Below are 14,869 nucleotides of genomic sequence, written 5' to 3'. Positions count from 1 at the left end.
CGAGATCAAATATATTCAGAGAACAAAAAATGGACAAAAGCTTGTACGCGGTGCAAAAGGTTCTCCTCCCTTAACTAGGTTTTACGTCGATTCTTCACATCTGGTTTGGTTAACCAAACCGAAATATCCATTTACTTAGTTTAGCATTTATTGAAAACTAACAAGTTCAACTACATGTAACTTTTGCCAAATATCAACCAATATCTTTATCAGATGTTAGTTGTAGTAAACTTAATAAAACAAACTTATCCAATCGCACATTTTAGTTTCAGAGCCACAAATTACTTTCTTCATCTGTATGATCATAATTTGTGTTGGTCTATGTCTTCTTCTCCTTGGAAAGACAGGTGAAAGGTTCACTCTCCTCAGAGTTTCTTAAGTAGCATATGTGAAACTGATACTTACAAAACCTCATTTGCAAAGCCACCCAAAAGATTAGGGATTTTAGAGCATTCACAATGGTGGATTCCATTGTGGAGTCTTTAGGATTAGTTTAGCATTAATTTTTTTTGTTTTTTGTTTTTTTGAATAGTTAAGGACTTAATCAAAATGATCAAGTCCAATGGTGTTACTCTAATTAGAGTCTTTAGTTTTGTAACAAAACCCACAAAACCCAACAATTCTCAGCGATTGATACAGAATCCTAAAACAAATTAACACAATTCAACACCTAGCACAAAGTGTGTTGAACATAACAACAGTGAACTCTATGAAACTGGAAACTGAATACCATGAAATTTATAACACAGTGTAACTCAACCAAACAAGAAGCTAATGGAAAATCTCTACTACCAACAAAATCCAAGCCTAAAGGTTTCATCTTTTGGTAACAAAATGTAGAAAGAGCAGAGAGATGTCACCGGTTGAGTAGTGAAGCAGACTTGGCCCATAAGAAGAGGATGGCGACAAGACGAAACAGAACACTGGAGATGTAACCAGCTCTCTTGAACAGAAACCAAAACCAAGTAGATGAGACTAGCAATTCAAAATCTCAGCTATAGATTAGCAGCAGAGTGATGGTTTTGATCACACTATGAGGAAAAAATTGTGTACCTATCTTCTTCTAAACTAAAACAATCTCGTGTCTGTCTCTCCTTGTAAACTAAAACAATCACCAGGCCTAAAACTAACTACATTACAAAATCAAAGGATGATCATATAAACAAAAGGATCCCTCGTAGATGACAATGTTCTACTGCCAACAGAAGCTGCTGCATATAGCATATATTTGATCTGAAACACAAAAAAGACAAGACAGAGTTAGTTAGTTGCACTTGCACTAGACGTTATGTTATTTCTTGTGTGTCTTTAATTCTTTACCTGTGCCATAGGTGAAGTTGATGTCAGGAGATGAACTTGGAACAATCAATGATTGAACAATCATTGTATCTTGTCCTGCAAGACAAGACAAGACTCAGAGTCTGGATCCTTAGCAAGCAAAGCAATAGGTCTCATTCTCGCATTCTCAAGAGACAGAGACGACGTGTTCACGAAACCTTCGGTTGCTTCTCCAAGAACCAAACCCATTGTTAAGCGTCACATTACGATCCTCCTCCGTTAACCTGTATGGAATCGAAACTGAGAAAGTTGCAACAAAGACACACCTCGTCGATACATCTCCGCCGGAGATAGATTCACCTCCGTCGATGAAGTTTCGGCGCGTTCACCGTTGGAGTTGACGGGAGACGACGGTTCTTAGCTTTGCCCATTTCTCGGAATGATTAGAGGAAAGTTTGGCGGTGAAATCGGCAAGGAAGAAGAGAGAAACAGAACAAAATTCAATGGCAACATGCCACCTGCACTAAGGATCAAGTCCTTATTTACGGACTGATCTTTACCTATATTTGCTTTAATATTAATATTATAATCAGTTAAACATAAAAGTAAGCGCTAAGGATTTGTCACGAGTCTCCGTTGCATATGCTCTTGTCTGGTTCTTGATCATTCAGGCTTCCACTAAATTGGTTATCGAAACACTTGAGTTGTTTGCTTGTTGGTGGATGGAAATGGAATAGTGCTACATGTTTGTTTCTGTTTTGTTTGAACTAGTGATTTACGCTAGATGCAATCAACTTGCTCTTGCAAACAAGACCCAGAAAAATTCTGGGTACCTTGGGACCAGTGTATTTTTAAGAGAGATTTTGTTCAATACCCACAAATGGGATGACAATTAGAAGTTTACCTCCACTCGATTAAAAAGGCACGCTACAGTGAAATATATGAGTATGACGAGACGAAATTGCCCTCGTGAAAGCCACAGAGGCAATAGTGCATGTCAGATTTTTCTGGATGGCAGCAATATGTGTCAGTGTCTGCTTTTCTCGTTACATGAAAGCTAATATTTTTCCTCATAGATAAAGAAAATTAAACTGGTCAATTCTCATACACCAAGTCTGCAAAAAATATTTTATTTATTAGATATTAGGATTTTACAGAATTGAATTAAACAAAAAAGTATTAAAATATCTTATGTTCGAGGAAACTTAGAATATACATATTGAGATTACATAAACAGAATTTGTTAACAAATTCATATTATATGTACATGTAAATCAATATGTTAGCAGTTAACCTAGGATTTAGAAGTTAAATAATACAATGTTTTTATATATACACATACTTATGATGTATTAAAATATATGTTAATCAATATTGATAACAGATACATATATCAATATCGTCTAAATCTATACATATCTTATAAAAATAAGATAATTAAGTTAATAGATATCCGTTAAATAAAAAGTTAACACTTACACAAATATGTTAGCAGTTAACCTAAGATTTAGAAGGTAAATAATACAATGTGTTTACATATACACATACTTATGATGTATTAGCGTATATGTTAATCCATATTGATAACATATACATATGTCAATATCTCCTAAATAGATACATATCTTATAAAAATTTGATAGTTAAGTTAATAGATATCCGTTAAATAAAATGTTAACATTTACATAAAGAAATAACAACTAACAAATTGCCATGGGTGTTAAACATGTTGGTGGATTTTATATAAACAACTGAAACAATTAATTTTAGGTAATCTTCAACAATATTAATACAAAAGAAAATCCAGAAATATATTGATATGGAAAATAAAGAATTCTGGTGATCAATGGAGTATGAAGATTTACAATGAACTACATGGAAAAAATAGAGACAAAGTAAAATATAAGTGTGCACAAAAAAAAATGAACATAAGAATAGAAAGAGAGTGAGAGAGATAAAATACACATCACACAAGAAATAATTCTTTTTTTGGTTAACACACAAAATAGATACATAAGAAAAGAGAAAAAGAATAGAGAAAAGAAAAAGACATCAATTGATTTCACGTGGAGGAAAAAAAAGAGAAGAGTAGAACAGAGAGAGAGAGAGTGAGAGAAAACTAAAAAGAGACCACTTGTCATAGACACAGGCTGACGCACCTGTCCATGGCAGAGGGGTAAAATGGGAACAAAATTTAGGACGGAAAAGGTAAGGACAAAATGCAAATTAGAGGTTCATTTGGGTGTATATATACCAATTACTCTATTTTTAAGGTCTTGAGGCAAACCCTTTACGGACTCAACCTTCTCCGACACTCGACAATAAACAATAAACATAATCATTTAATAAACTCATTTTAAAATATTTTGTTACATATTGTAGCATATTATTAATATATTTATCTATCTATATAAAGTAAGAGTTTCCTCATTTCTGACGGCTGCATGTCATTAAATAAGGATAATCCGGATAGGAATCCGGATTCGATGGATCCAATGTTTTATATTAGTATCCGGAGATCCTATTTTCGAAGCGGATCCGGATCGGATCTCAAATAATAAGTCCTAACCCTAACGTCTATTAGATTTTGACCTGCACGCCCATGCGGGTGTATATTTAAAAAATATATTGCTATTTATTTTTCATGTCAATATTAAAACTGGATAAAAAAATTCAAATCTGAAGAACTGAACGGATCACGATCCGAAAGAGTATGCCAAACCCGTATCAAAATTGATTAAATATCCAAATTATTCAAAATTTTAATATTTAGACAACCGAAACCATAACCAATTCGAACCGAAGTATTTTGGATATCAAAATGTATCCGAAAAAGATTTATATACTTATATACATATTATTTTAGGTTTATTGTATATAAAAACATCCAGAATATATATGATACTTTTAGGTTGGTTTAAATACCTGAAAATATATAAAATAGTCAAATATAAATATCTAACATAGTGGAAGTACACTCAAAACACCAAATATATTTAAAATAATTATTGATTTTTGATCCAAAATTTAAACCAAACTAATATATATATTAAGTTTAGGTATTCTGACATATGTTATTCAGATTTAAATACAATATATTATTTTATTTATAGATTTTAAGAAATTCAAAATATATAAATGGGTTATCTGAACTTGAACTAAACCCGCAAAGATCCGAATATAATTCGAACTGAAATTTAGAAATATATGAATGGGCTGAAATCGTTGATCCCGGAAATTCAAAACCCAAGCAGATCTGAAACGAACCCGAATGGATACATGAACGCACAGCCCTAGCCATAATTCGAACTGAAATTTAGAAATATATGAATGGGGCTAAGATCTTTGACCCCTGAAACCCGAAACCCAAACAGATCCGAAACGAACCGAAATGGATACCTGATCGCCCAGCCCTAATCACTATTATATGTGTATCATATATATATCATCATATAATTAATTGTATTGGTCTATCATATAAATAATCATATAATTAATAGTATTTTATATGTAACATCTTATATATAATCACATATATTATATTCTTAAAGTTTAATGTGAAATATAAAAACCATAATTTAAGTTGGTATATGAAATTAATCTTTTTGTTGTATTTTTCTTATATATATTGAAATCATTTTTAATAATGGTTATTGGAAAAATATTTTAGTAAAAATAATTTTTTGAATATATGCATATTTTAAATCAATTTTTGATATAAATAAACTTTAAATTATTATTTTGATTTGAAATATGTATATAAAATTTAAATTTTATATTATGATTATTTTAGACAAAACAATGTTTTTAGGTAATTAGATTAGTCCATTTTGTATATTTTAAAACTGATATACTTTTATCCATTTCAAAATTTTAATTTTTGCTTTAGTTTTTTATGAATTATTATTAATTTAATGTTTTTTAAAAAAATTGAACTCCTGAAATTTTTATATTTGAGTAAACTAAATAAGGTAATAATAATATTTTTGAAAATTGTTTTATATAATATACTATTTATATTTCATTTTGTGTTTCTATTTTCACCATTAAGAATTGTAAATAAAAAGAATTTTAAATATAGTGACAAAATTGTAAATAAAAAGAAATATAGAAAAAGTTGTTTAATTTATTGTAAAAACAATAGCTAAATGTTTAAATAAAAAGAAGTATTAAACATGCTTTTCATGTTTCTAAACAATTCTCATTTGTTATTAATTTATTAAAAATATAATGGTTAAATGTGAAAATAAAAAAAGTACACATCTCTACTATCCATGTTTCCAAACATGTCTCATTTAGTCTACTATCCATGTTTCCAAACTTATCTTATTTATTATACTATCCTTGTTTCCAAACAATCTAATTGTATACTTTAACTTTAATAATATAGATAGATACTTGTTATACATTTATGAAAAACTATTAATACAAAAGACAGTTTTAATATTGTTGTTTAGTCACATAAAATGGATTTTGGCAAAACTAAAAAAATATATAAATCTAAGTAATATAGAATACATATATAATGTGTTTAAGCAAAAATGAAATCCGCGCAAACGCACGGATTATAATCTAATCATCTCTATTAAAACACTACATAGCAAATAAGTTCTTCTGCACAAACCCGAATAGCCAAGTTTAAAACTTTAACAATACAAATCGAACGATAAATGGATAGAGACACAAACTCAACAGAGTTTGATAATGCATCTAAAAACATACCTAAAAGACCAAACATTACACTAGAAAAAGAGAACAATCTCACTTTAATCTCTTGAAACTAATTTTGATGAGCCAGCTTGTCAATGCGGCTTCGAATACAAGCCCATAACCTCGATCGAATTTCATCAAAATGAATCTTACTGCAGCTACCGGTTCCAAAAAAACTTCACACAAGAATGCAAGACGGTTAGGATACAAGAATCCACTTTGTTCCATCAAACAACAGAGAGACATATTACTGGAAAATAAAGGATTGATGGTCTCCACGTTGACTGATTTCAATAACGGAGACATATTACTTACGTGTCTCTGGTGCCAGAGCTGATACAATTGAAGAGTTGGCTCTCCTCTTTCCTCCTCGATCAAATAACCCAAAGAGAGCAATACATGGAACGGAACTGAAGATATATATATATATATATATATATATATATATATATTTGTCTACACTCCAATAGACGGTTCCATAAACAGCTAGCTGACCCAAGACAGATTCTTGCGGAAATACTTTGAACACAAGACAAATACACCAATGTATATCTTGATTTTCATAACAGAGTACCTGGGACTGATTTAGAACCATACCCGTGATGCCTTGTATAGGTGTGAAGATGTGAGCAGGCGGCTGCGGAGAGGAGATGGATATATAATTTTTCTGCTTCGCTGGAGAGTGGACACAGCGGCTGTTTTACAGTGAAGTGCAGAGCTCTCGTTGATGGAGGTACGTACGTATATCTCCTACCAAACCATTTGCTAGCCTGTGCAAGAAGGTGATGGAGAGTGATCTTCCGAGGTTCAAGACGAGACTAAACGAGGTCTTGTGATAGAAAAGCTCAGAAGCTAGATCTATACTTTCACCTTTCCCATCTTGGCTTTCTGTGACGTTAGGTTTCTATAAGGCGTTGTGACTCGTGTACACAGAAGAGAAAAAAGAACAAGTGTCTATTATTATAAAGTTATAACACCATCGCATCCTAAACCTCCACATGGACCAGATTATACATATCACTTTCACAGTACATATAGTCCAGTCAATCACATCTCCCTTGGTATCATCTAAGCGGCTTTGACTCTCGTTCTGGCCTTATGCAAGTTAGCATCCTCAATCAACATATAGTATTCACGGTTGGCCACAAGTCACCAACTAGTATTAAACTTCTTTTCTTCATTTGAGAAAAAAAAGGCTAACTAGCTATAGAATAGGTTCCACTAACTCTTTAGCTTCTTCACCTTCCTCAGCTGCGAGCTATCTCGGACAGCGCATAACAGAAGGAGGTCCTCTGCTTCCACCTCCAACATAAATTAATATGGAAGGGTATTTGTCAATGGCAGCCAACGATTTCCAGTTGCGGACAAACCCAACATGCTTCTTGTTGGAGGCTCCAAAGAATACAACATGACCATCCCGAGATCTTGAGGATGATCAATGCCGAACTGACATAATCAAACCAGAACGTAAAGAAAATCGAGGCAATAAAGACGATCATAAAGTCACATGATGCTCGCCGGAGATCATGTGGTCGTTATGATCCATCTCCCAAGATCTACTAAACGAGGACTAAGAACAAGAAAAAAGGGATCCAAATTCTTCCATAGCAAAACCTATAGTCCAAATATCTTTGTACACTCTTGTTAACAAATATCCTTGTCTCTTTAGAGTTGTACTTTCTCAGATTATAAATAAAACACACATTTTTCCCAACAAAATCGACACTAGACATTTGATTCTTTAGTTACCTTTTTAACATGTCAAGTAAACTCTAACCCTAATTTCTGAGTTGGATTATCCATCACTTCTCCAGATCAGTTAGAAGAATGCTTCCATGTTTCTTCATTTGAATAGTAAATTTTATCTCAAGTATCTATTATATTAAAATAGAAGTGATGACATCTATTCATGTGTGATATTTTTTAAATGGACTATCACTAAAAAGTTATGTTTTATTTATTTCTTAATAATATTTTGGCATGATTACTAAATCATCTCTTCTTATAAACCATAGTATGTTTGTGTGGATTGCCTATAACCAAAACCAAGGAGGTTTATATCCGACCCGTCTATTCGACCCGTCTACATTCCGCCCGAGACTTGTCAAGATGAAGACCCATTCAACCAAAGCATTTATGAGCTTTGACCAAGTCTTGATATTGTATTGAATGTAGTCAAAGTGTATTCATTGTGTAGATTCTCTTTGATGTAAAACCTTATGTGACAACCACTATATATAAGTGGCAAAAGCTAATGAGAAAGACACAACTTTCACAGCAACACTTCTCTCATTTCATAACACGTTATCAGCACAAGAAAGCTCTCCACCGGAGTTCTTCTTCTCCGGCCAGCTCCTCCGGCGCTCAGCCTTGCTCCGCCGGCGATTCAAGTTTTCCAGTCAGCTCTCAAGATCTTGCTCAAGGTGATCCATTCAGATTCCTGGTTAAGAAGAGGTAAACTAATCAAAACTTTAATCAAAATCTAAAATATAAGAACATATCTAAGAACATGTTCATAAGAACACTATATGTTCATATCTTGAATCTATATGAATCTTATAAAACTTATTAAAATCTGTTGTTCTAAAATTATTATCTAAATATTAATCTTGAATCAAAGGTTCTATAAGTATATTGATTCTAAAATTATCTTCAATCTCTAAAAATCTGTAAAACTTATTAAAGAACATAAAGATCTATATGAATCTTGATTATAAGAACTTTTGAAATCTTATAAAAGTTTTGTGAAATCCTAAATCCCCTTCCTGGTTTGCAAGCCATAAATCGGCTCTACCTTTCTCCTATATGATCCGGTCTTAAATCCGGATTTGTCTAAAGGATTGAAACCAATAATCAAACCATTGTTTATTTCGCACCACCAGCTATTCCAGCAGGTTGTATAAGTCGTTTATCAATACCATCAAAGCCCTTAAACTTCTTGCTTGGTTTTTCAACCAGCAAAATCGAAAACCCAAAAGATCAAAACCTTGAATCCCTTGCTGTGCCTTTTTCGGCCAGCCTCCCTGAAAATTTTTTTTTAATTCAGTCAACCAAAATAAAATAAATATTAAAACCAATTGATTGCATATCTTTGACTGTTTTTATTTTCTTTGTAACTGATATGATTTTATAAATGCAATTTCGATTTTTATAAATGCATTTTCGATTTTATTTGACTAGGCATTTAAATTTTATAACATATAGTCCTGTTTTGCATTAATATGACATAAGATGAAATAAATTATAGGTTGATATCATTTGATCTTATTATTATTTGTCATCTTTTATTTAAATTCTGATCAGTCTTGATATAAGTTCATTATAGATGTTCATGACTATATAATATGTTCATTATATATTACTATGCACCACAAATTTGAGTATGTTCATGAGGGGGAGTGAGGACATAACCCATGATACATGACCATACTAAAATTTGTGAAACATAGTCCACAACCTTGAAAATGATTTTGTGATGATTGAATTATATTCTAGATCATTTTTGCATAACATCTATTATTCTGAATCATCCATATTGAATTGAACTTGGTTTAGAAATTTTATTAGATTATGCTCATATTCTGAACTGACCATTTTCATTCACTTATTATATTGTCTTATTGAAATTGATTATTCATTCATATGGTAGATAATTCTGATCATGATACCTTGAATTAAATCCTGAAATCTCCATTCATAAATCTGAACATGGGTTGATCATATTATTATGAATCCTCATTCTATATGGATTATTTGATTCAGATGTCGAAAATCAACAACCTTGAGTTTGCTGTCCTCAATCTCTCCGGAGATAATTACCTCCAATGGGCACTTGATACCAAAATTCTCTTGAGGTCTAAAAATCTTGGTGATACTATCACTGAAAACACTGAGCCATCGGTTAAGAATAAATACCAGGCCATTGTGATCATTCGCCATCATCTGGCTGAAGGTCTTAAAGACCAGTACCTCACTATTGAGGATCCTCTGGAACTTTGGACAGAGTTGAAAAACAGATATGATCATCAAAAAACTGTGATCCTGCCAAAGGCCCTTTATGATTGGAGGAACCTAAGAATCCAAGACTATAAGTCTGTGGAAGAGTATAACTCGATTATGTTCAAGATAGTCTCCAAGTTAAAATTATGTGGGGAGACTGTCACTGATGCTGATATGCTGGAGAAAACATTTTCCACATTCCACACCAGCAATATGTTGCTTCAGCAACATTACCGAGAAAAGGGTTTCTCTACTTATGCTGCCTTAATCTCTTGTTTGTTGCTTGCTGAACAGAACAATAAGTTACTCATGATGAACAGTGAGCTAAGGCCACCTGGTGCTAAAGCATTGCCTGAGGCACATGCGGCCATAGAGCCAAAAGATGAGACTCCAAAAGAGTCATACCGCGATCGCATGAAAGGCCGTGGAAGGTGGCAAGAAAGTAACCGTGGGTTTCAACCACGAGGTCGTGGGTTTCAGCCACGAGGACGTGGATTCCAACCACGAGATCATCTTGGTCGCAGCCGAGGCCGAGGCTATAGCCGAGGCCGAGGCTATAGCCGAGGTCATCATGCTAGCCGTGGGTATAAGTACGACTTCAAAACCCATGGCTCGACCAAAACTCCTTGCTATCGTTGTGGGATGACCAATCATTGGGCTAACCGATGCAGAACTCCCCAACATCTTGTTAAACTCTATCAGGAGAGCATAAAGGGAAAAGACCCTGTGGCAAATTGGGTCCATCATGATGATGAGAATGATCTAGACCATGAGAATGATCAAGCCGAGTATGAGACTTCGGATCTCCTTAAAAGTGGCTGAATATGAAGATTTCGACATGAAGTTGCTTTTGTCTTTGCACTTTGCATTTTTTGCTTTGGCTTTACGTCTTTATTTCCTATGTTCTATGACTTTGGCAATTCTATCTATGAAATAAAAATTTTATTTTATATATATATATGCCTTATATAAGTTAAATTTATTAAGAACAACAAGATAAAAAGACATCATTTCACCCAAATAATATCTATGGTGCTGACTCTTGTCTATTTTTTTCAGAAATGAAAGAAGACAAAGACCTGCTAGTAATAGATAGTGGATCAAGTCACACTATATTAAAAGATAAAGGATATTTTGCTAACCTTATCTTAAAGAGTGCCAATATCAAAACTATAGCAGGCATAGCCAGCCTTATTAAAGGCCATGGCTTGGCTAACTTAATAATGCCTAATGGCACGCATCTAGAAATTTCTAATGCATTATATTCTCCTGAATCAAAGAGAAATTTATTAAGTTTCAAAGACATTCGAATGAATGATCTACATGTTGAAACTAGGGGCAAGGGAAAGAAAGAATTCCTTTTGATTTATAAGAATGCCCAAGGCCATAAAAAAGTCCTAGAGACTATCCCTGCTATATCTATGGGCTTCTATTGTGCCGATATAAAAGTGCTTGAGACAAATGCCACAATGAATAATGAGTTCAAACAATGGCATGAAAGGCTCGGCCATCCTGGTTCGACCATGATGCGCAAAATAATTTTGAACTCAACTGGCCATTCCTTGAAAGAAAGGAATATTATCCCTAAGAGCCTTACATGTATTCCATGCTCACAAGGGAAATTAATAATAAGGCCATCACCGGTAAAGGAGGTTAAAAAAACATTGAACTTTCTGAAAAGGATACAAAGTGATATATATGGACCAATTCACCCACCTTGTGGGACATTTTGATATTTCATGGTCCTGATTGACGCATCGACCAGATGGTCGCATGTTTGTCTATTATCATCTAGAAACTTGGCACTTGCAAGATTATTGGCCCAGATCATAAGACTGAGAGCCCACTTTCCAGATTTTCTACTAAAGACTATACGTCTTGACAATGCAAGTGAATTCAGTTCCCGAGTTTTTAATGATTATTGTATGTCCATGGGGGTAAGTGTGGAACACTCCGTGGCACATGTACATACACAGAACGGATTGGCCGAATCATTCATTATAAGAATCCAGTTGATTGCTCGACCATTACTCATGAGGTCGAAGCTACCAGTATCAGCTTGGGGACATGCAGTTTTACATGCTGCTGAATTGATACGAATAAGGCCATCCAGTGAACATAAATATTCTCCATCCCAATTACTCTCGGGTCATGAGCCAGACGTGTCCCATATTAAAACATTTGGATGTTCTGTGTATGTTCCTATTGCACCACCACAGAGAACAAAAATGGGACCTCAAAGGAGGATGGAAATATATGTTGGTTTTGATTCTCCAACCATTATTAAATATCTTGAACCTACTACTGGAGATTTATTTAAGGCCAGATATGCTGATTGTCATTTTGATGAATCAGAGTACCCAATATTAGGGGTAGAAAATAACAAGCTGGGCAAAAAGATAATATGGAATCAAACATCCTTATCATGGCAAGATCCTCGGACTCAATCATGTGATTTAGAGGTCCAGAAAATAATTCATATGCAAAAGCTAGCTAATCAATTGCCTGATTCCTTTGCTGACCCGAAAAGAGTAACTAAGTCCTATATACCAGCTTGTAATGCACCAATAAGTATTGATGTCCAAGATGGACACAATCAAGTGGCTACTGAGTCTAAGGCACGCCTCAAGCGTGGTAGACCAATTGGTTCCAAAGATAAAAGACCTCGGAAAACAAAGAAAGGTGCAAAAGAAACTGAGGTCATAGATTGTCCAGACAAGGCCGAAATGGCTATGCCGTCAGTATCAACACTTGAGGTTCGGGACGCCGGGCCTCATGGTACTGAAGGCATTGATAATGATGAGATCTCGACTAATTACTTAATGTCTGGGACAAAATGGAACCGAAAAGATGTCGACATCGATGATATATTTGCATATAATGTAGCCCCTGAAATGATGGACTTAAATGAGGATCATGAACCCACGTCTATACTAGAGTGCACTCAAAGATCAGATTGGCTAAAATGGAAAGAAGCCATAAACGTGGAGTTAGAATCATTTAAGAAAAGGAATGTCTTTGGATCGATTATCCGGACACCTTGTGATGTTAAATCAGTGGGATATAAGTGGGTATTTGTGAGGAAGAGAAATGAACATGGTGAAATTGTAAGATACAAAGCACGGCTTGTTGCACAAGGATTCTCACAAATACCAGGCATCGATTATGAGGAGACATACTCCCCTGTGGTGGATGCAACTACATTTCGATTTTTAATAAGTCTGGCCATCAAAGAAAATTTGGATATGCGGTTAATGAATGGCCATCAAAGAAAATTTGGATATGCGGTTAATGAATATTGTAACCGCATACCTTTATGGTCCACTGGATAATGAAATATATATGAGATTACTAGAGGGTATTGAGCTTAAAGCTAACAAAGGTTCTCGAGAAGAACACTGCATAAGGCTGAACAAATCCTTATATGGACTTAAGCAAAGTGGTCGAATGTGGTACAATCGCTTGAGCGAGTACCTTGCCAAAGAAGGCTATAAGAACGACCCTATCAGTCTATGTATCTTTATAAAGAAGTTTGCAAACAATGGATTTGTTATCATAGCAGTGTATGTTGATGATTTGAACATCATTGGAACCTCTAGGAAAATCGCCCAAACAGTTGAATGTCTCAAGAAAGAGTTTGAAATGAAAGACCTAGGTAAAACTAAAGTCTGTTTGGGATTACAACTTGAGTACATAAAAGGAGGAATCCTTGTGCATCAAAAGGCATATACAGAAAGAGTACTCAAGAGATTTAATATGGACCAGGCTCACCCATTGAGCAGCCCAATGGTTGTGAGGTCCCTTGGAGTGGACACTGACCCATTCGGTCCTAAGAAGGACGATGAGGACGTCCTGGGTCCTAAAGTGCCTTACCTCAGTGCCATAGGAGCGTTAATGTATTTGGCTAGCCACACTTGACCAGATATATGTTTTGCCGTCGACCTCCTAGCTCGTTTTAGTTCATGTCCGACCCAAAGGCACTGGAACGGAATTAAACATATCCTACGTTACCTTCAAGGAACTAAGGATTTGGGTTTATTTTATACAAATGAAACCAAAGATGGTTTAGTAGGCTTTGCTGATGCAGGCTACTTATCTGATCCACACCGTGCTCGGTCTCAAACCGGCTATGTGTTCACTCATGGTGGTACTGCAATATCATGGCGTTCCATGAAACAAACTATAGCAGCTACTTCATCTAATCACTCAGAAATCTTAGCCATGCATGAGGCAAGTCGTGAGTGTGTATGGTTGAGGTCCATGACCCAACACATCCGATCAGATAGTGGTATGGTCGAGGACAATGGTCCGACCATCATATATGAGGACAATGCAGCCTGCACTGCTCAACTCAAAGATGGGTATATCAAAGGTGACCGGACCAAACATATTTTACCCAAGTTCTTCTTCACCCATGAGTTGAAGAAAGCCAAGGAGGTCAATGTCGTCCAAATCCGGTCTAGTGAGAACTCAGCCGAACTCTTCACCAAGTCACTTCCCACCAGCACATTCAAGAAGCTCACGAAGCAGATTGGCTTGCGTAGACTCAAGGACCTTCAGTGATGTCCAAATCAGGGGGAGTAATGTGTGTTGTACTCTTTTTCCTTAACTATGGTTTTGTCCCAATGAGTTTTCCTAGTAAGGTTTTAATGAGGCAACGTTAGCACATTACAAGCCTGATATGGTTATGGCATCCAAGGGGGAGTGTTATAAACCATAGTATGGTTTGTGTGGATTGCCTATAACCAAGACCAAGGAGGTTTACATCCGACCCGTCTATTCGACCCGTCTACATTCCGCCCGAGACTTGTCAAGATGAAGACCCATTCAACCGAAGCATTTATGAGCTTTGACCAAGTCTTGATATTGTATTGAATGTAGT

The 14,869-nt window shown here is 35.0% G+C and overlaps 3 protein-coding genes across 3 annotated transcripts; all 3 read left to right on the top strand.

Moving 5' to 3' along the window:
- The first annotated feature begins 9,750 nt into the window (after positions 1-9,750).
- LOC130502509 (uncharacterized) lies at positions 9,751-10,809 on the top strand. The gene has a single exon (XM_056997312.1). It carries the CDS (start codon positions 9,751-9,753, stop codon positions 10,807-10,809), a length of 1,059 nt encoding a protein of 352 aa, XP_056853292.1.
- A 1,658-nt stretch (positions 10,810-12,467) lies between these two features.
- On the top strand, positions 12,468-13,319 carry LOC108837085 (uncharacterized). The gene has a single exon (XM_018610157.1). It carries the CDS (start codon positions 12,468-12,470, stop codon positions 13,317-13,319), a length of 852 nt encoding a protein of 283 aa, XP_018465659.1.
- A 928-nt stretch (positions 13,320-14,247) lies between these two features.
- LOC108837084 (uncharacterized) lies at positions 14,248-14,550 on the top strand. The gene has a single exon (XM_018610156.1). The coding sequence runs from the start codon at positions 14,248-14,250 to the stop codon at positions 14,548-14,550; it is 303 nt and encodes a 100-aa protein (XP_018465658.1).
- Positions 14,551-14,869: the final 319 nt, after the last annotated feature.

The sequence above is a fragment of the Raphanus sativus genome, chromosome 2 (genome assembly GCF_000801105.2).
Source record: "Raphanus sativus cultivar WK10039 chromosome 2, ASM80110v3, whole genome shotgun sequence".
Lineage (NCBI taxonomy): Eukaryota > Viridiplantae > Streptophyta > Magnoliopsida > Brassicales > Brassicaceae > Raphanus > Raphanus sativus.
Note: the sequence above shows the minus strand (reverse complement) of the source record. Positions and strands in the feature narration are given on the sequence as shown.

Bases quoted from the DNA above. Each gene is read 5' to 3' on its own strand.
- LOC130502509 (XM_056997312.1), top strand. From the start codon at position 9,751: ATGTCGAAAATCAACAACCTTGAGTTTGCTGTCCTCAATCTCTCCGGA.
- LOC108837085 (XM_018610157.1), top strand. From the start codon at position 12,468: ATGCAAAAGCTAGCTAATCAATTGCCTGATTCCTTTGCTGACCCGAAA.
- LOC108837084 (XM_018610156.1), top strand. From the start codon at position 14,248: ATGACCCAACACATCCGATCAGATAGTGGTATGGTCGAGGACAATGGT.